Source organism: Engraulis encrasicolus, chromosome 12 (genome assembly GCF_034702125.1).
Source record: "Engraulis encrasicolus isolate BLACKSEA-1 chromosome 12, IST_EnEncr_1.0, whole genome shotgun sequence".
In the NCBI taxonomy this organism is placed as follows: domain Eukaryota; kingdom Metazoa; phylum Chordata; class Actinopteri; order Clupeiformes; family Engraulidae; genus Engraulis; species Engraulis encrasicolus.
In genome coordinates, this window is record NC_085868.1 from 14,022,313 (window position 1) to 14,044,507 (window position 22,195).

A 22,195-nucleotide genomic window follows, 5' to 3' on the forward strand; every position below is an offset into this window, starting at 1 on the left:
TTGCTCATGTCCTCTGCCCCCGAGCCAGAGGCGCGCTGTCATCCTTGGCACAGCACAGGGTCTGGGTCTGGGTCTGGAGACAGCACAGCACCCCCAGCAGAGCACAGCTCAAGCGCATGAAAAGGTCAAGGCAGATTTTGTGACATTTAAGGGAAACTTCCATTTTTTTCCCTGTCTCCGTCTCTCGCTCTCTCTCTCTCTCTCTCTCTTCTGTCAGATTTGTCTGTCCTCTTTTTAATGCAGACCCACTCATTCCCCATCTCTCTATTTCCCCCGTTCTCTCTCTCTCTTTCTCTCTCTCTCTCTCTCTCTCTCTCCCTCCCTGTCTCTGTCTCTCTCTCTCTCTTTCTCTGCTCCATTTTGAGGGCTTTTAACTCCACTAGCCACTATTAGAAACTCCTGACTGAGATAAAACAAATATGCCATCCCAAGGCGACAAAACAACAGCAGAAACAGAGTTTCTTTCTCTGTCTCTCTCTCACACACTCTCTCTCTCTCACACACACACACACACACACACACACACACACACACACACACACACACACACACACACACACACACACACACACACACACACACACACGTTCTCCCTATTATCCCAGAAAATGAAAGAAATCATTACATTCTCAAACCTCAGGAGTTCAAGAGAAGTAATAAATTCATTACTGACAAGCGAGAAAAGCGTTGCGAGCAGTCAGACTAACTGAATGTTCATTTTCTTTGGCCTCTCTCAGTACAGAGCGACTTTTCCTGCTTTGCTATTACATAGCCCTGAACTTTGTAATGGCCGACTGGGGGGAAACATGTGATGTGGTAGGTCACTAAACAACCCGTTCGCCCTTGAAGGGAGAAAAGCAGAGAGAGAGAGAGAGAGAGAGAGAGAGAGAGAGAGAGAGAGGGGGAGAGACAGAGACAGAGAGAGAGAGAGACAGAGCGAGCAAGAGCAATACAGAGACAGAAAAAGTGAATCGAAATGAACTAGAGACTAGAGAAAAATTGTGTGAAGAGCGAATTTGTAAGAAGAAGGAAAAGTGAGAGATAGAGAGAAAGTGAAAAGAAAAAAGGAGAGGAGAAGTGACAGAAGCCCCAACACCACCACAGGCTGTGTCTGAGACGAGCGGCTGCTCGGCCGGTCGTCTGCTCGACCGGTCAGGCAGCCGGGCAGCCGGCAGTGTTGATCAATGCTCTCATGAATTAAATTAAGGGGTGGCGTGATGGGTGTCACTGATATGGCGACCGCCTGGAGGAGTCAGCCTGATCAGCGGGCAAGATAAGCCCCCTCAACCTCCAAGCGGCCTGACCTCCCTGTCACCATTGTCACCCACCACCACCCCTCCACCATCACCACCATCCCTCACCCCGCCGCCCCTCCAGCCCCAGAACATTCCACAAACACCCAGGATCACACCAAGGAGAAACTTCATACAAAATCTTTCATACACAACCCTATGGCACGGAATATTTCGCAGTGTTAGGTCTATGCTTGGGAAGTCTACAGAGAAGTGTTAAATTAGAGGAGTGTTGTTCACTCGCTCAACACTTAGAGGGTCGTACTCTTTTCTGGTCTTACCCTGAAGTCGAATTGATTAAGTGTTAAATTAATACTGTGCCATTTACTGTGCACTTTGACCACCTTGTCACTGCTGTCACCCACTATCCAGTCCCACCACTATCCTCCAATGCTCCAACCACCATCCCCACCTTCCAGCTTCAGGATACTCCAACAACACCCAAGATCGCACCAAGGAGAAACTTCATACACCACCTTATGACTCCCTATGACTATATTTTCAATCTAAGAGTTACAGTAGACCAAGTCCAAGTGCACTCTGTAGATTAGTTATACTCTTAACACACACTTAACAACGCAAGGTCCAATTCTCTAAGTGTTGAATTAACAATGAACTAGCCAATCACCATCTATCAATCCCCAACCACCATTACCGTCACCATCACCATCAACACTCTGATCACCATCAACCACCACCACCACCCTTTCCTCATGTATACAAGTGTTAAATTCGGCTATTAACTCTCTGTTTACTCTTAGAACATTGAATTTCACACTCCATACCTACATAGAGGCCCTGTCCGTGACCGTGATGTTTTCAATTAACATCACAAACAACACAGTGTTACAGTAATGCCTACTGAATCACCACTTCCAGCAGGATTGAATACCAAGGTGAACTTCCCATTACCACCACCGCCCGCACTATCGCCACTCTGATCACCATTACCATCTCCACCACTAACGCTGCCCCCAGCCCCCACACCACTCCACCGCAGCGTGCCCGGGATCGAGCCAAGGTGATCCTCCGGCAAAGGCTCTTATCTGAGGTGTTAGGGTCAGAGCCAGCTCTCTGCACGCTCTCTTTCGTGGGAGAGTGGTGAGGTGAGGTGGGGGGAGGAATGGAAAAAAACATTCAGTCCAGTGTAGGAAGCCTAATTAAAACCTCATCCTCTCAACCACTCTGCTTCTCAGAGCTCTGCTCTCTTTTCAGTTCAGTCTCTCTCACTCTCGCTCTTTTCTCCTCCTTCTCTCCTTTCCTCCTTTGCTCCTTCTGTACTTCACCCTGCGGATGACAGATAAAGAACTTTGGAAAGCCAACATGGGTCTCTGTGTGTGTTTGAGAGAGAGAGAGAGAGAGAGAGAGAGAGAGAGAGAGAGAGAGAGAGAGAGAGAGAGAGAGAGAGAGAGAGAGAGAGAGAGAGAGCGCTCCAAGAAGCAAGAGAAGAGCGAGAGAGCGAAAGAAACAGAGACTGAGAGAACAGAGAGAGGGAGAGGACGTGATACTGGTTTTGGTTCTGGTTGATAAATCTATTCCAGCCCCCCAGCTCCGCAGTCAGCAACAGCAGTGGGCTCCATGGCGAGGTTCTCCACCCAGGCTCTGCTCATTGTTCACGCCAATCAATGGGGCTCCTGGCTGATAGGGTCCCGCTGTGGCCCCACCGAGCTCAGTGTTCACTGCACTGCTCCTGACAGGGTCAAGCTGTCCTATATAGCCAGCAGAAGCTTCTCGAGAGCTTCTTGTCTTTTCTTTTCCTTTCTTTCTTTCTTTCTTTCTTTCTTTCTTTCTTTCTTTCTTTCTTTCTTTCTTTCCTTCTTTACTGCTTCAATATGTGCTCACTGCTCATCCAGCCCTTCCAGCTGCTGGAGTGGTGCCCCCTCGCTAGTATTGGTGGACTACCATTGTTCTGACAGGAAATGCTAGGCGACCATCACAGCGAAGGGAATGCAAAGATCATTCACAGTTTTGTTCTGGGCAACAGAACCTCTCAAGTCATTGTTTAACTGCACCTTTTATGTTACACCTTTAGTACAAAAAGATGAAACGCATGAACTGAAACCTTTTTCACGAAAATGGTCCATTTGTCAAAATGACGAAAGAATGAAGCTATAGTCGACCGAGCTCCGTTTTCAATCACTATCAATGGGCCTCTTGGCTGATAGGTCCCACTGTGCCAGTGTTTGCTGCCCTGCTCTCTGAATGGGCTCAATCTTCTCCAGTCAGGAACTTCTTTCTGTGTTTTTTTACGGCTTCAATAATGTGCTTCCAGGTGTTGCCGTGGTGCTGCTCACTCACATATTGTGGGCTGTTGGCGGCCATTGTTCTAGTTTACATGCTATTACAACGGCTTGACAACCATTAGAGCTGATGGGATGTCATGTCAATGGCAGTTTTTTTTTCTAAGTCTGTCTGTGATTTTATTGTTTAACTGTTTCTTTTGAACATGATTTGCCTATTTGGGGTTAGCTGGTTTTGAAATTAACCAGGTTCTGTTATAGTTGTATAATGACACACATAATGGAAACAAGTCTGACAGGTGGACAAAGATGCGTCCACTTGTTGCTTATTCGGGACTAATGGCGGAAACGCGATGCCCAACTTATCCATTGTTTCCTAGTAGGGATATCATGATCCGGTGGTAGAAGAAAAGCTCAAATATGAAGAGAGTGACATGAAAAATGGCGGCGAAGATCGTGTTTTGGTTGATTTAAAGAATGCATTTCAGACAGACAGACAGACGGACTGATGGATGGACATACCCTGTTATAGAGATGCTAGGACGCATCTAAAAACAGGTCAATAATTTACTTTAAATATTTGTATATCATACTGTGTATTTATTATTATTCATTTGTGTTCAATACAAATTAATATTTAGATATATCATGGTCAGTATAGGGGCCATAACAGGAGCCAGGAGCAACTCTACAGAAGCCCTAGCCCACCCTGGCCCCTCTTCTAGAGCTGCCTATGCCAGACACTACCAGAGACCTTCTAAATGGGACTACGAAAATCTTTGGTACTGTCTTCTATCTTCAAATAATGCATCCACTTAAACATAATAATGCCAAGGGTTTAGTGTTCAGAACATGTTTATGACATGATAGACTACCCAAATTTAATGGAGGAAAAAAAAGAGGAGACAGGTTGTACAATGACCTTTACCCTGCATTCGACCGCCATGGCTTTGCAATGTACCTTTCTTATTTTTATCTCAACCGAAGCCAAACCCGTATTATAAGTTTCCCCCCTGTCCTCTGGCTGACCCACTCCACCCCCACCCCCTGTGTGGCACAGCTATGGTGTCATACTGGCACTGATCGGATAAGTGGGCTTACTCTTTAATATCCTTAACCGTGATGCCCTAATGGTGTTGCCCTGTGCGGTGCAGTGCTGCGAAGGCTGCCGGGATAAGGGACTAATGGGGCAGCCTGTGGGGCTGGTAAGGGTAGGATAAGCGGACAGAGTGGAGAGAGTGGACAGACACTTACTCTTTCGAGGGATGGCTGATGGTTTTTACAGATATTAACAGATTTTTATTTTACTGATATTGATGTTACATGTCCATCTTTCAAAAATAGACATTTGACGTTTTGACATATAGGGCTTTGCTTACTCTTCCAAGAGATGGGCACAGTTTTTTACTGATATTAACTGAGAGCGCACAATAAAAGCCATGTGATTTTTTAAAAACATCTTTTTGAAAATGGATATGTAGTGTTCTGGCAAACCGCTTTTCACTTACTGTTTCGCGGGATGGGCAGTGTTTTGACTGATATCAACGGCAAAACAATACAATCCATGCCATTTTAACTTTAAATTTTAACTTTTGAATATAGCTGCAAGCAGCAATGCGGGGCCAAGCAGTAAACTTGCCAAAGTCGCCACGGCAACAGAAGGAACTGCAGCGCCCCCTTTGGCCCAAATCTCGCCAATGTTGGTGTGCATTCCTTGGAGGGGAGTGTGCTCACATGAACCAAGTTTATTTTGAATCCCTTAAAGGGCTGACAAATATAAGCTCACTTCCTGTTACCTATTGGTGGCGCTAGAGAGTTTGAGCTGGGAATCTGGATTGTTTTTGTGGGAGGTCATGGGATTGACTAGTATGTGTGCAAAAAATAGCTAAAAGAATCTGACAAACGGTTGCTGAGATATGACCTCACTTCCTGTTTTGCCACTTTTACGACAATTTTGATTGGCTGTCACCTCCAAACGATAAGAGGTATCAAAAATTCTTTGGATACCCTAATGCCTATCAGTCTGAAGATGATGTGTACCTTTTTGCTGGTCATTCTGACAAAAATTGTGTGACAAGTAGCATTTTATTGAATTTTACAAAATTCAAAATGGCGGAATTTCCCTTCTGTGTTTACATAACGTTATATAGTGCGTTGGATTCGGCTTGGCCCAAGGATTCTAGTGATAATAATATATTTTACATTGTGCACATGGTTTAAAAGCTACAGGCAAAAATGTAGCTAACATTTTGACCTGTTGGTGGCGCTACAGAGTTTGAGCTGGGGGTCTGAATTTTTTTTTCAGTAGGTCATAAGATGGACATCTATGTGTGTAACAAATCCTAGCCGAAACCGACAAAGGGTTGCCGAGATATGACCTCACTTCCTGTTTTGCCACTTTTACAACAATTTTGATTGGCTGTCACGGCTAAACGATAAAAGATATCTAATATTTCTTGAGACCCCATACAAACCTCAGTACAGAGATACAATATACCGAATTTCGGGCGAAATGGTCAAAAATTGCGGGAAAAATAGCATTTTTATTGAATTTTACAAAATTCAAAATGGCGGGGAAACTATCCAGGCAGAAAATGACGTCATAGGGTGCGTTGGATTCGTCTTGGCCCAAGGATTCCAGGGATACCAGGTTTATGAAAATTGATCCAGCGGTTCAAAAGTTACAAGCAGAAATGTACCTGCGACTTTCACCTGCTGGTGGCGCTAGAGTATTGGGGCTGGGGACCTATAACTCGCTGTGGGTAATGTTGATGCTGCCTCAAATATGTGTGCCAATTTACAGCATTTTTCTATCTATGGTTCTATGGGCTACCATAGACTTACAGTGAATTTTACAAAATTCAAAATGGCGGAATTTCCCTTCTGCGTTGACATAACTTCATATAGTGCATTGAATTCGGCTTGGCCCAAGGATTCTAGTGATAATAATATATTTTACATCGTGCATATGGTTTAAAAGCTACAGTCAAAAATGTAGCTAAAATTTTGACCTGCTGGTGGCGCTACAGAGTTTGAGCTGGGGTTCTGATTTTTTTTGTGGTAGGTCATGGGATGGATTACTATGTGTGGACACAATCCCAACCTAATTCAACAAACAGTTGCTGAGATATGACCTCACTTCCTGTTTCACCACTTTTACGACAATTTTGATTGGCTGTCACGGCAAAACTATAAAAGATATCTAATATTCCTTGAGACTCCATGTGTAGCTCAGCCTAGAGATACTATATACCAAGTTTCGGGCGGATTGGTCAAAAAATTGCGGAAAAAATAGCATTTTTATTGAATTTTACAAAATTCAAAATGGCGGGAAAACTACCCTGGCGGAAAATGACGTCATAGAGTGCGTTGGATTCGTCTTGGCTCAAGGATTCCATGGATACCAAGTTTATGAAAATTGGCCCAGCGGTTCAAAAGTTACAAGCAGAAATGTACCTGTGACTTTGACCTGTTGGTGGCGCTAGAGCGTTGGGGCTGGGGATCTATAAATTGCTGTGGGTAATGCTGAGCCAGGCCCGAATGTGTGTGCCGATTTACAGCATTTTCCTACGTACGGTTCTATGGGCTGCCATAGACTTGCAGAGGGATAAGAATGGTGACTAAATAATAATAATGAAGAAAACCTACTAACTCTATAGGGGCCTTCGCCAGCTTCGCTGCTTGGCCCCTAAAAATTGTTGTATTCCATTTTGGAACATGAGCCCTTCACTTACTTTTTTGGGGGATGGACCAAAGAGTGACAAAAGAAAGCCACATCATTTTTAATGAACATTGTTGAAAATGGGACATGTAGTTTCATAGCATTTGGAAGAGAAGCTCTTGTTTAGTTTAGTTTAATTTATTGGTTTATTTCATCAGGGACCATGTGCAAGGTACATTAGTTACATAGCAAAAACATGACATGCACCAGATTATAACTAATAGCTAATTTCCATCTGCAGTCCCTGGGCAGGTAAGAAAACATACAATCCAGTAAAATGGGAGTAGCCACTCAGGCATACAACCCCTGCCACACACACACACACACACACACACACACACACACACACACACACACACACACACACACACACACACACACACACACACACACACACACACACACACACACACACACACACACACACACACACAAACACAATAAAAATATGTCATACGCAAAAAAGACTTGACTTACTCTTTCGAGGGATGGGCAGCTGCAGCTCTGGCATCTTGGGCGTGCCCATCAGGTGGTGCTGGGGGGCGTGGCTCTGGGTGTGGGTGTGACTCCGCTGTAAACACGCCAGCATGATGGAGGTGGAGGTGGTGGAGGTGGAAGAGGAGGTGGGAGGTGATGATGAGGAGGTCTCCGCAGCCTACAACACTGGGCGCCTCTCTGGAAGAGGACACGAGGAGAGAACGCAGAGAAAAAGAGAGACGAGAGGAGATATTAACAGACATTAGGAGATATAAGGAGGGGAGATATTGAAAAGGGAGGACAAGAGAGGAGGGAAGAGAAGGGGACAGGAGAAGAGAAGAGAAGAGAAGAGAAGAGAGGAGAAGAGAACAGAAGAGAAGAGAAGAGAAGAGAAGAGAAGAGAAGAGAAGAGAAGAGAAGAGAAGAGACGAGAAGAGACGAGAAAAGCAGAGCAGAGCAGAGCAGAGCAGAGCAGGAGATAGGAAACGTTAACATGAATGAAGAGTTCATTCTTTTCTCTTTTTTTTCCCAGTGACCAGTCTGCTGTCAAAGGATATTAACTGAGAGAGCAGTGATCATTAAATGATAGCTGTGGGCTATTGACTCCTGTGCTGCCGGGCTTGTTCTGAAATTCCTCTTGGCACAGGTAGGGTAGGGTAGGCGCAGCAGACAAATGACTTTTCTCTGAAACGAAACAGTGCAGAAATCTCCCAAATATACCCCTCCAGGCACCATGAATGAATGTGTGTGTGTGTGTGTGTGTGTGTGTGTGTGTGTGTGTGTGTGTGTGTGTGTGTGTGTGTGTGTGTGTGTGTGTGTGTGTGTGTGTGTGTGTGTGTGTGTGTGTGTGTGTGTGTGTGTGTGTGTGTGCGCCAGAATAACAGAGCAAGATTGCGTCCCTTTTTTCAGTTTGGAGGTGGTGTGTGTGTGCATTGTGTGAGAGTGTGTGTGTGTGTGTGTGTGTGTGTGTGTGTGTGTGTGTGTGTGTGTGTGTGTGTGTGTGTGTGTGTGTGTGTGTGTGTGTGTGTGTGTGTGTGTGTGTGTGTGTGTGTGTGTGCGTGCGTGCTGTGTGTGTGTGTGTGTGTGTGTGCGAGCGCGTGCGAATATGGCGCATGGAGTGCTGATGACGTGTCTAATCAATCTCCCAGCAGGCTATAAATCTCGTTGGCTGTTTCCTGCTCTCGACTATGATAAAAAAAAAAAATGCCACAAACCGCAGGCCAAAGACAATAGAGACCAGGCCCTGAAAAAAAAATACCTCCTCCCCTCCCAAACCTCCCATGGTACAGCGAAGAAGTGGACCACACCCCATCAACAACACATCCTCTTTGAATGGCAGGTGGCCTAGCCAGAGATTCTTTAAGTATATAGAGATATGCCAACATAATAGAACCCGGAAACAATGGGCCAATGGAACCTCTCTCTCTCTACTCTCTCCGGCCTAGCTGTCAGACTGCATTTTCGGCATATACAGGGAATATGTGTATGACAACGGACTAGACACTTCATCAATTTGCTTTCCATGAATACCAACAGGCAGAAAAGACGACCTGGAATATTTGTCATTTTTTAACCTTTTTTTTTTTTTTACCCATATCGGCCCCAAATATCGGGTATCAGAAATCAGGTATCAGCCAAGGGTGATGAAAAAAAAATGGTATTGTATCGGCCATTAAAAAACCTGTATCGGTCGACCCCTAGTGCTTTCAAAAGACTTTGTCCCGGGCCGAAAGAGAGGCAGGGGCGCCCCCAAATCGTCATTACATTGTAATGATGGTATGCATTAGGTAGGACTGGGGGTGCTTTCAAAAGACTTTGTCCGGGGCCCGGCAAAAGCTGTCAGCGGCCCTGCCAACAGGAACGCTTTTCTTTTTTTTGCTTTAAAGGGACACTGTGCAGGAAATGGTCAAAAAAGGTACTGCAACTATGCTGCTCATTGAAACTGGGCTGCCTATTGCCAAATTTGATCTTTACATGAAAGTTTACTAAGTATTAAACAAATATTTTCTAGTATGGTCCAAGTAGAGTCATTTTTGCAGCTAAAAATTTTTATTTTTGGAAATTCAAAATGGCGGACTATGGAGAAGATCCCCCTTTTGAAAGCCCATTGGGAAACTCCAACTCCCATTCTCATTGTGACACAGCACTCCACAGCACACAAGTGAACACTGCACACTGCACACAACGAAATTGCATTTATGCCTCACCCGTGCAAGGGGGCAGCCCTCAGTGGCGCCCCATGGGGAGCAGTGCGGTGGGACGGTACCATGCTCAGGGTACCTCAGTCATGGAGGAGGATGGGGGAGAGCACTGGTTGATTACTCCCCCCACCAACCTGGCGGGTCTGGAGTCGAACCGGCAACCTCTGGAATGCAAGTCTGACGCCCTAACCGCTCACCCATGACTGCCCTTTCATGTGTGAAAAGTGCAAGTTTTCCAGTCAAAATGAATACTTTGAATTTGATGGTAAGTATTCATGAAAAAGGTAACATTTGTGAATGGGCAGCATGAATTCTGGAAATAAACAACTAAAAATCTCACACAGTGTCCCTTTAAAGCAAAAAAACCAAACACACAATGCTAAGGAGGACGGCGACTCGTCTGAATAATTTGTGAGTGATTTATTCCTCTGCCATAACCTTGTACCTCCCGGACAACCACCATCTTGCAGAGCAAATTCCCTGCGGGGGAGAAAAAGGGGCTGAATTTCATTCATTCTTGTATTTAGATTAGGTCTGCTTGATTTGTTGCTTTTGTTTCCACTGAATCCAATTTTTATCGAATGAATACATTAAACATGTGTATTGTTTCACTGCTGGTAATGCGCTCTTTACTGAAGCGACACTGATACCACCTAACTGATGAGCTAGCAGCTGTAAATGTCTCTTGGCGGCTCAGGTTATAAAATAAAAGTCGTGACTTTTTTTCCACATAGGGATTTTGTAATCAACCACTTCAAGCACCTTCTGCAGGTTTTCTGCTACTTTTTATGGCCGTGTTAAAATGCCAGAGTAGGGAAGGATGTTAACCTTGAGAGAGAGAGAGAGAGAGAGAGAGAGAGAGAGAGAGAGAGAGAGAGAGAGAGAGAGAGAGAGAGAGAGAGAGAGAGAGAGAGAGAGAGAACCTGCACAGCCAAATGATGGCAACAAATTACAGGTCTTAAAAATTCCTCCATCCATTTTGACTCCTCCTGGATGAGCTGTGTGCGGGTGTGTGTGCGTGTGTGTGTGTGTGTGTTTTCAGTTTTTTTTCTGTCTCATGCAGTTTCCACATGTCCATGAAGAGCCAGCCACAATCAATATCCTTCAGATGGCACTTGTATACGAATGCATTAACATACATACAGTGTACAGGCAGGCAAACGCACACGCACACAAACACACACACACACACACACACACAGCACCCCCACCCCCACCCCCGACCTAGTCAGCATGAGAACCCCCAACCATCTCCCTGCATCAGTACCTCCAAAAAATGCTGATATGAGCAATAAGGAATAAAACTTGCAGAAGTAGGAATTGGAATTTCCGAATGAAAAAAACAACAACAACAACACAGGTTCTTTGTCATTAACTCATGATGGAGCCGGAAATAGATGGGAAAGGTTTCTTCACCAGGATAAGACAGAAAAGAAAAAAACAACAACACAAGTTCTTTGCGTTTGCTCATGATGATGGAGCTAAAACTACTAGATGGAGAAGAGGTTTATTCACCATGGCCACCACCAGCCTTGGGGAAAGGTAGGTGAGGAGGAGGGGAAAAAGAAAAGAAAAGATGGGCTTTTGATGGATGAAAATGTAAATATCTCGTTAAGACGGCCCCTTGGCGGTCAACGTTCCCGTTTTCAAGCCAAGCTGTCTTGCGTTACATGCCATTAAGGGGGCAGAAAAGCAACCAAGGCTACATCAATTCTTTGAAAAGTAAACACACACACACACAGCACAACAGCACAACAGAGCAGCACACTGACCGTGGGGTAAAAAAAATAAAGTATCAAAAACCTCCCTTTCAATATTCTTGCCCTCCGTCCTTTCTCTTACTCTCTCTCCCCTTTTTTTCCCCAATCCCTTCATTTGGTCTTCAAACAAGCTTATTGCTTTCATTTCACCTCTGTGTCCAGGGGGCAGCTTAGCGAACCCCTTCACTAGGGCAACCGACATGGGTGAACAAATGGGTAAGCTGTCCCAGGCCCAGACAGAGAGGGGCCCACACAGCATTGGGTCTCCATTACAATTATATACATTGAGAGAGGACATTTTTTTACAATCATTTATCACCATTCACCATAGACTAACCCAGAATGTGCACTGTTTGTTTATGTCGAGGTGTTTTTTTTCCCTTTCTTTTCTTTTCTTTTCTTTTCTTTTCTTTTCTTTATTCCTCTTTATTACTGGAAAATTTAAATAAAGTCTAAAAAAAAAGGGGGGGGGGGGCTTTTAGGTGTTTTTGTCCTTGGACCAGTTAAAGCTGTCGGCGGCCCTGTGGCCTTCACTAAGGGGACTCCTCCAAAAGCATCTGTATAAATTTGATTACACACACCCCCGGGCCCTGAAAGAGACATGCTGCCTTTCATTCCAGTCAGGTGCCAAGCAAGAAATCCCTTGACCCACACACACACACACACACACACACACAAATACAGTACATACACACCATCCAAACTTAACAAACTTGCCACACACACAAGCGACTACTATACACACATGAATAAAAAACGAACACACACGCCCTACAAATCACACAAACACATCACACACACACGCACAAACACAAACACACAGCATACAAGTCATGACACACACACACACACACACACACACACACACACACACACACACACACACACACACACACACACACACACACACACACACACACATTCAAATGCACACATTCACACAATATACACAACCCTGCAAACACACAACCATGACCACGACCACCCTCACCCCCGTCATCCCAACACACTCATTCACCCATCCACCCCCCGTTCTTTTCACCATAGCCAAGCACCATGATGTCTCTGCTCAACCCCCCACCAACACACCAGCCACGCTCATATGATCACAGGCAAGCTGAGAGGCTAAAAGCTTCTCTCTCTCTCTCTCCGACTCTATATTTTTTGTGAGGGTACCAATTTCAACCTACTCCCCCTGACAGACCACACAACCACCATCGCCCCCTTCACCCACCAAACTGCCCAACCATCCAACACCCCCCCGCCATATTCTCCATTAGAGTGCATTTGTCAAAAGAGAGACGGACGGAGGGGGGCCAGGCAAGGCCAGGGTAAAAATAAAAAAAAGAGGAGGTGAGTGAGGGGGGAGTGTTTCCCTTGGGGGAAAGCCTGCTCGGCTTTATCAACAGGAAATGAAAGTAAATTGTGAAACCACCTCCCATTATTCCCGTTATTTGGCTCAAGGATGAAAACGCATCAGCTGTCTTTCTCTCCCATATCCCGACTGCTTTTTTTAAGTGAATGAGTAGGCCCTGGCTTTGTGTGTGTGTGTGTGTGTGTGTGTGTGTGTGTGTGTGTGTGTGTGTGTGTGTGTGTGTGTGTGTGTGTGTGTGTGTGTGTGTGTGTGTGTGTGTGTGTGTGTGTGTGTGTGTGTGTGTGTGTGTGTGTGTGTGTGTGTGTAGTGCCTTTTTCCAGAGACTGAAAGAGTGAAAAGATGAGGTAAACCTGTGTAGTGTACTGTAGTATATGCCTATGTGTGAGTGTGCGTTGTGTGTGTGTGTCTGTGTTAGTGTAAGTGTGTGTCTAGGGGGACTGGGGGGTGCACTGTATTATGGTAATGCGTTTCCTTTTCTGTGTCACTTGCTCCTGTGGTAATGCTCTTGTAACCAACTCCCTGAGGTCTCTCCGTCAGATGGAGAGAGACGTCCGCCGTCGGATGCTGGCCCTCCAGGGACTGGTTGTTCCGCCGAGCGCACTCAGCCCACTACCAGCCAGCAGTCAGAGCCCCCAATCCCAACACCACTCCCCCAACCGCCTTCAAACACATACCCACTACCAGCCAGCATTCAGCCCCCCCACCCCCCAAACACATACCCACTACCCTCCAGTTCACCACCACACCAGTCATCCCTCTCCCCCACCCCACCCACCACCACCACCAGCCCCAACCCAGCCAGTCAAAACACCCCACACATTTCCAAACCACTACCACTCACACACACTCACCCCACATAGCTAAACCACTACCACTCACACACACACCCCACACATTTCCAAACCACTACCACTCACACACACACCCCACACATTTCCAAACCACTACCTCTCACACACACACACCCCACACATTTCCAAACCACTACCACTCACACACACACTCACCCCACATAGCCAAACCACTACCTCTCTCACACACTCACCCCACATGTCCAAACCACTACCTCTCTCTCACACACACCCCACATTTCCAAACCACTACCTCTCTCTCACACACACCCCACACTCACCTCCCCACCACCAAACCACTATGAGCCAGTCACACCTTCAAAAGTGGCTTCCAGTCACCTCACATACACACAGACAGACATCACCACATCTGCCCCGTCCCAGTACCATCCACCCCCTCTACCTCAGCAGCCCAAAACTACTACTAACCAGTCACCACACCCACCCACACACATGACCTACCCACTAGAGGATGACATTTTTCAGGAATCCCTGTGGGTCCCGTGAGATTCCCGCGGGATGGGAGTCAAAATCTTAAAGATGAACGGGAGCGGGCAGGAGCGGGAATAAAGATGAATGGGAGCGGGAATAAAATCTAATGGGTGCGGGAATGCCGCTTATTTTTCTTTAAAAAACAAACAAAAAAAGCCTTGTTTTTTGACGAAACAGGAGTGGGGTTGAGTTTGAGTGGGAGTGGGCAGGATTGGACATTCTTTTCAGGAGTGGACGGGATGGGATTTGTTTCTTTTACTCCAGTCCGGGATGGGATTTTTTTTCTGGGACCGGGATGGGACGGGAGTGAAAATCCACTCCCGTGTCATGCTCTACTACCCACCAACGAAGCACCAGACAGACAGTCATCCTGAAATCGCCCACCCCCACCCGAACCCATATGCCTTCTCCATTTTCCACTCCTCTCTCCTGGCCCCGTAAACCCGCTACCAGCCTCCACTACCACCACCCAAACCCTGTCTCGTTCGATCTCCAGACCCTCACTCCACATTTTCGCCACAAAAAAACAAAACAAAAACCAAAAACATGCCACAAAAAACGGGCGAAGGTGAGGTGACTTGACCAAGTTTTTTTTCTTCCTTCCTAATTTTTTTTTTTGAGTGGCAAGGACGTTAAACCCTTGCTGGCTGCGTTCAGCCCTGACATCGCTGATGCTGATAAGGCGCCTTATCGGGCCCGCATGGGCCGCCTGCCCGCCCCGCCGCCCACCGCCGAGGCTGCTGGGAAGATAAGCGGGGCACCGCAACCGCAATCGCTCTCGCTCGCTCCGCTGATCCTTTGTCTCCCAAGGATTTCTGATAAGAGCATTTTGGCAGATGGATCCCTCCCATCCAACACCCAACCACCCCCTCTCTACTACACCCCACCCATCATCATACGCCCACCTCCCACCACAGAAACGGCCTCCCTCACATCCACCCACCCCTCCTTGCTGCCTTTCACTCCCCCTTACACCAGGTATTTTATTTTCATTTTAGATCGGATGGATCCTCCCCTCAAACCTCCCAACTCGCACCCACCTCCTGTATCCCACCACTAACACCCCCCACCATCACACACACACACACACACACACACACACACACACACACACACACACACACACACACACACACACACACACACACACACACACACACACTCTGTCTTTCTCTTCCCTCATGCCAGGTATTTCATTTTTATTTTAGATCCCTGAGTTAAGGCAAGCGGAACAGTGGTGTGGAGTTGGGTGGTGTGGAGTGGTGTGGAGTGGGGAGGGAGCCTAATTGAGCATATGGGCGCCTGCCTATGAATGGAGTTTGGCTGCGGAGGGCCGTGTAGAAAGATAACAAGGTCAGGGGTGCGACTTAAGTGTGTGTGTGTGTGTGTGTGTGTGTGTGTGTGTGTGTGTGTGTGTGTGTGTGTGTGTGTGTGTGTGTGTGTGTGTGTGTGTGTGTGTGTGTGTGTGTGTGTGTGTGTGCGTTCATGTGTCGTTGTGCAGTAGTGGTGTGTGTGTGTGTGTGTGGGAGGGAACTCAAGGCTCCCCGTTTTTTCAATTTCGGATACAATGCAGATAGGTCATGATACCTCTAAAAAATTCAATCCCTCTTTTAAATCCTTGAGAGAAATCACATTTGAAGAATATAATGGGGGATCACAGCTGCCAGCCGTCAGCCTATATAAAGCAACCGTGATCTCCCAGCGAAGCAGAAGGGGGTGAAGGGGGGGGGGGGGGGGGGTTGAGTCTTCTACAGGTTTAGTAACCCTTTAACCCACTCCATTCTGACTGGGGCCCACGCCTGTCATCACTATAATATAGTGCCTATCTCTCATTTTCCACCCAAGTAGAAAAAAATAAATGACTGAGCTAGCTTCATGGTGAACTTCAAGTCCATGGACTGCTCTGCTATATCATATTCTCTGGGGAAAAAATGAATGTTGCTGGAGTTAAATATGAAGTAATGAATGGAAAAAAGATAAAATGTAAATGCCAACGCCAATGTCAATGTCAAAACCACCATCAATCACTGTTTTGGTATTAATTAAAAAATAAAAAAGAGCAGTAATTGTAACTGTAAGTTACATCTTGAAGCAGAGTGCCATATTTCAGTTCAGAGAAAAATATACGTGATGCAGTGTGTGCCGTATTCAAGTTTTGAGAAAAAGAGCGGTGTTGTGGCGGCATGACCCATATTTAAGTTCTGCGTTAGGTAATTCTCCAGCCATGGCGGCCGCTGACTGGCACCGGTGCTTGCTTGGTGGTGGTTTCTAAATGGAACGGCAAATCAATGTCTCCTGTTCCTGACACCCCGATCATTAGAGAATTCCACACAGGAAGGCCCCCCCCAACCCCACCCTGCGTGGGTCAGGCAGCCTATCTGACAGTTTAATAAAAGCTCCCCCGATGGATCCGTCTCCTTGGCCAGACCCTGTCTTTAGTTTAATTGCTTTAATGATGTCACGGACGAGGGGAGCTCGGACGGACAACTCCAGCTGCTTTTGTGTAGAACATGAGATTCCCGCTGAGCCGAGGCGAAATCTTTTTTTTTTGCGCTTCAGTCTCACTTTGCAAAAGCCGGAGATACAGACCTGGGCTTTTTTGTGTGGGGGGGCTGGGAGGCTGGTGGATATGGCAATGGAGTTTAAACTAATTGGTAACATGCTGAGCAACTCCGATCAACTAGCCGACCGTTTGTTCATCCGTGCGCACGTCCGCTCGCCGCCCGGCTCAAGTCGAGATATCCTCTCGCCTAATTCCCGCAGACGGGAAACGAGTCGGGATTGGACACCTGCGCTCACCGAAGATGAAAACACTATCATGCTTTTAGCTGTCACACGCTTCCCCATAAAAATAGCCCGCAAAAAAACCCTTTTCCCCATTCTGCTCGCATCATCTCAAGACCCCGAGCCAGCCAGTGCCAGACCCTGTCAGAAGCCTTTGAGCTTGTTAAAGAAGGTTAAAAAAAAGAAAAGTAAAACCCCCTCCTGGAGTCAGAGACACGTGACCAGACTTGAGGACTAACCCCAGGGCAGCGCTTGACCTTTCATAGGCCTGCTTCATAATGTATGGATACTTTAAATGCTGATTGCATTAAGCTGCTTCTCCTTCTCCGCCCCGTTCTGGAAAATAATCGCAGGCAAGGCGAGGCAAGGCAAGGCGAGGCAAGGCGAGGAGACGAGAGGAGAGGCGGCCAAGTGACTTCCTGTAAGTGACTTGCGTGACCCTGTGCCCTCTCGCGTCTCACTCGCATCTCCTCTCACAGGACTTGGACTCAATAAGAACCAACAGACTGAAATGGCCTCCATTGGCCTCTCTCTCTCTCTATCTCTCTCTCTCTCTCTCGACTGACCTCCCTCTCTCTCTCTCTCTCTCTCTCTCTCTCTCTCTCTCTCTCTCTCTCTCTCTCTCTCTCTCGGCTGACCTCTCTCTCTCTCTCTCTCTCTCTCGACTGACCTCCCTCTCTCTCTCTGTGTGTCTGTCTGTCTGTCTGTCTGTTCAATTCTCTGTCTTTTTCTCCATTGGCCTTCATCTTCTTCTTCCTCTTCTTCTTAGCTGCTGCCTCTTCCTCCTTTCTGTTCCATAAACCAGGAGGGAATAAGACCATGGAGACAGGGATGGAGAAAGACAGAGACAGAGACAGAGAGAGAGAGAGAGAGAGAGAGAGAGAGAGAGAGAGAGAGAGAGAGAGAGAGAGAGAGAGAGAGAGAGAGAGAGAGAGAGAGAGAGAATGTAAAAGTGTCAAAGAAAGCGGGAGAATGGGAGAGAAAGATAGAGAGAAAAAAATGAGAGAAAGGGGAGAGTGGGAAAAGGATAGAGAAACAAAAAGCAAACGAGAAACAGCCTGAGAGAGAGAGAGAGAGAAAGAGAGAGAGAGAGCGAGAGAGAGAAAGGGAGGGAGGGAGGGAGAGACTGAGTGAAAGAGAGAGGAGGAGGAGGAGGAGAGAGCGACATCTCCATTTGCTCCCTGGGCTCTCCAGAACTCGGGGTTAATAATTAGATGATAATGAAAAAAGGAGCTTTAAGCCGTGGCCCTCTTTTCTCTGGCTTGCTAGATATAGGATTAGCATTAGAGTGCTATGCTAATTCTCTCTCTCCCTCTCTCTCTCTGCCTTCCCCCCTTCTCTTCTGTGTCAACAACAGACCCCCACCACCACCACCACCACCACCACCACGCACCGCACCAACACAGACACACACACACACACCACCAGCACCACTACCGCCACCACCATCAATTCCCCGCTCCACCACCATTACTACAACACAGCACATCCCAACCCAACCACCCAGCCACCCTGCTACCCCGGCCTGGAGCGCAACCAATGCAACAGCCAATCAATGCTTGTAACATTTCAGTAACCGGATAGTGACACCACTTTATGGGGGGCTTTGGAGATGAGACATGCAAAGACACAGACCGCCATGCGGGAGGTGGAATGATGGGAAGTCTGTATTTATGGTTTTGGGGGGGGGTGGCGCGGGTTGAGAACAGGGTTTTGTACTACTTTCGGTAAAGTTCACACACAGTAAACACGCACACAAAGTTGGCACATTGAATTGAGAACTTGTCTCCTCATCACCGCGCGCATGCACACACACACACACACACACGCAAAGAAAACAATAGGTAAATAGCTCCACATAATTGATGTGGCCTAGTTTGCCAGCCTTCTGTGCCTTTTTTTCCACACAAAAGAGCTGTTTGGAACATGAACATTAAAATGGCACATCAAAGCCTATAGCGTGTCTAAAATCCGCTCTGCTCTAAAAAGAGAACTTCGCTGGGCAACGGATGAGGATGGGCTCTGAATAGCACAAACTCCACCCCCCACACCACCCACCTCCCTGACACACACACACACACACACACACACACACACACACACACACACACACACACACACACACACACACACACACACACACACACACACACACGCACACACGCCCCATCAGAAACTGCATCCTATCCAACTAATACAACGATAACAGTGACAGCGCTCACCCATCCAAACACCCAACCACCACCACCACCACCTCCTCCCACCCCCACCACTGTCACTGAAAGAACAGCCAGCCAGCCAGGCAGCCAGGCGAGCAGACAAGGCAAGGCAAGGCAAGCAGGCAGGGAAGTATGACAGACAACGACGCCGGATTCATCTGCGAAAAATGCTCTCATGCATTTTTAATGGAATCTATTACTGCGGGATTAGGCGATAAGAGAGCAGGCTCCCCCTGTTCATAATTCCAACAGTCGGCATAATTGGTATCAGAGCGCTGGGGAGAGAGAGAGAAGTAGAGAGAGAGCGAGACAGAGAGAGAAAGAAAGGCATTGCAAGATAGAGATGAGGTCTTTAAACAAGCCGGGCGCACAAGAGGCGGGGGGGGGGACAGGGAGGAGGAACAGGGGACCGGGGACGTGGGACAAGGGACGGGAGCGGCAGTCAGCCAGGACCGAGATGCGGCTCAGCCGTGCTATACCGTCACACCAACACAATAGGCCTCGCGCTGAGGTCCTGCAAGGAAAAAGGGGAACATGGTGGTGTGTGTGTGTGTGTGTGTGTGTGTGTGTGTGTGTGTGTGTGTGTGTGTGTGTGTGTGTGTGTGTGTGTGTGTGTGTGTGTGTGTGTGTGTGTGTGTGTGAAATCTGTCCACTATGCCTTCACCACAATTCGATTCCCATTGACAATACTTTGTGTGTGTGTGTGTGTGTGTGTGTGTGTGTGTGTGTGTGTGTGCGTGCCCGTGCGTGTGTGGGGAGATCTCTACCTCACAAATGAAAGGGCAAAAAACGTATATCGGACGTGTATATTATGCATGCATTCCTAGTAGAGCTGGTCGTGCTAGGGCCATCCGTTTGTGCTGTTTGGGCCGTATATTCTCTGTGGTATTATAGCAGGAAATTAAAGCCCATTGTCACGGGCTTTGCCAGTAGCGGTGCATAAATAGGCCTGGTAAATGGTGCCAGGATCTATTCCAACGCCCTTGCCCTCCTTGTATGATGATCATTAGCCCTGAGCTGCAGCAGACAGCCTACTGAAGTTGCCAGACCGATCGCTAACTTGGTCTGTGAGGCTGGAGGATCACACAGGATATATAGCCGTGTCAATTCAACATAAGAGAAGGATCAACTACAAGAGTGTTAAATGTGACGGAAAAAGGTGAATTAACACTGAAAAATGTATGGTGCAGAAGGGTATGGTAAAGCAATAATTACCCCCCTCCCCCCCCCAAACATCATCACTACACCAGCTCCATCTTTCTGGTACTGCGAAATAGGCATACGAATACCATTACCAGTGCCATTTCACCTTGTCTGAGTAATTATTTTTTACTATCAAGAGTGAGCGGGGGAAGCCGTAAATTACGCGCAAAGTAGAAAGACTTTAATTACAGAAAAGAAAGAAAAAAAGAAGGGGGGGGGGGTAGCGTTGAGAATTTACAGCAGCTGTTGAAAGACTACTTAGAACACAAGCTTGGCCCGACGCCTCGCCTTTCAGCTCAGAAAAGAGCTATTATATAAATGAAGCATTTTTCGCCCTCCTTCGGGGTTTTTATTTGGGAGCCTTGGACGTCAAAGTACCCCCCTTTCGGTTGAACATATTTCATTGGTGTGTGTATGGTTTTTTTATTGTTTTTTTCCACATAATGTCTTACCACAAAATGGTAAATGTTTGTAATTTGTAAGGAGACTCTGAAAATGAAAATGGCAAGTGTTGTAAGAAAGAGATTAATACGAAAAAGTCAGGGGGGGGGGTGTTAAAACGAATACAAGAATACAAAGTGAGTAAGAGACAGAGAAACAGAGAAGAGAGAGAACAAGGGAGAAAGAGAATGACAGCAAGAGAACGAGAGAGATAGAGAACAAGAATGACGGATAGGAGGCAGCACGAAGGAAAGAGCAAGAGAGAGAGAGAGAGAGAGAGAGAGAGAGAGAGAGAGACAGAGAGAGACAGACAGAGAGAGAGAGCGAAAGAGCGAAAGAGCAAGAGAGCAGGCTGAATAAAGGCCATTATCCAGCAGTGAGGAAAAGCAGACCTGTGGTCTGACTGGCCTGTTGGCAAGCCTGTGCTTTGGTGACCTTCTACACCACAGGTTCCTAAGGGACACAGAAGGGCCTCCCAGAGAGCAGAATCTACCCACACACACACACACACACACACACACACACACACACACACACACACACACACACACACACACACACACACACACACACACACACACACACACACACACACCACTCCTTGAGAGTAGACCCTGTATGCACACGCACAGACACAGACACACAGGGACACGGAGAGAAGGCAAACAAGTCCTTATCTAGCTGACTTGGCTGGCATACAGTCTCCAAAATAAATAAACAAATAAGCCTTCACAAACATCAGGGTCGAGCTGTTTTAATGATCAAGGCCTTGGTTGAATGCCCCCCCCCCCCCCCCCCTTTCCGCCTGTATGCCTGTGAAGTAGTGTTGCCACACGTCCAGTTTTTTCCTGGATTGTCCCGGTTTTTATGGTCTGTCCAGGTAAATTCCTGGACTGTCCCGTTTTTTTTATAATGCACGTCTTCATATTACCCCATTGAAATAAACACATATTATTAATGAGTCGTGCTCGCGCATCAATGTGTCCCAATTTTTTACCATTGAAATGTGGCAACCCTACTGTGAAGGTGCTCATTCTTCATCAGTGCCACTGCCATGATTGTGGAGCTAAGAGCTAACAAAAGGTTCTGAAGTAATCTTTTCGGAGGAAAGCACACAACAAAAAGAAGTCCAGTTTGCT

The 22,195-nt window shown here is 46.9% G+C and overlaps 1 protein-coding gene across 2 annotated transcripts in view; it reads right to left on the reverse strand.

The window, feature by feature from the left end:
• The window catches only part of LOC134459353 (protein FAM222A), a 51,798-nt gene that overhangs the window by 21,971 nt on the left and 7,632 nt on the right, over positions 1-22,195 (reverse strand). For both annotated transcript variants that reach the window (XM_063211681.1, XM_063211680.1), the window contains one exon: positions 7,731-7,928. In XM_063211681.1, coding sequence (XP_063067751.1) covers positions 7,731-7,842 — 112 coding nt within the window. In that variant the 5' untranslated portion in view covers positions 7,843-7,928. The remainder of the gene's footprint in view (positions 1-7,730; positions 7,929-22,195) is intronic.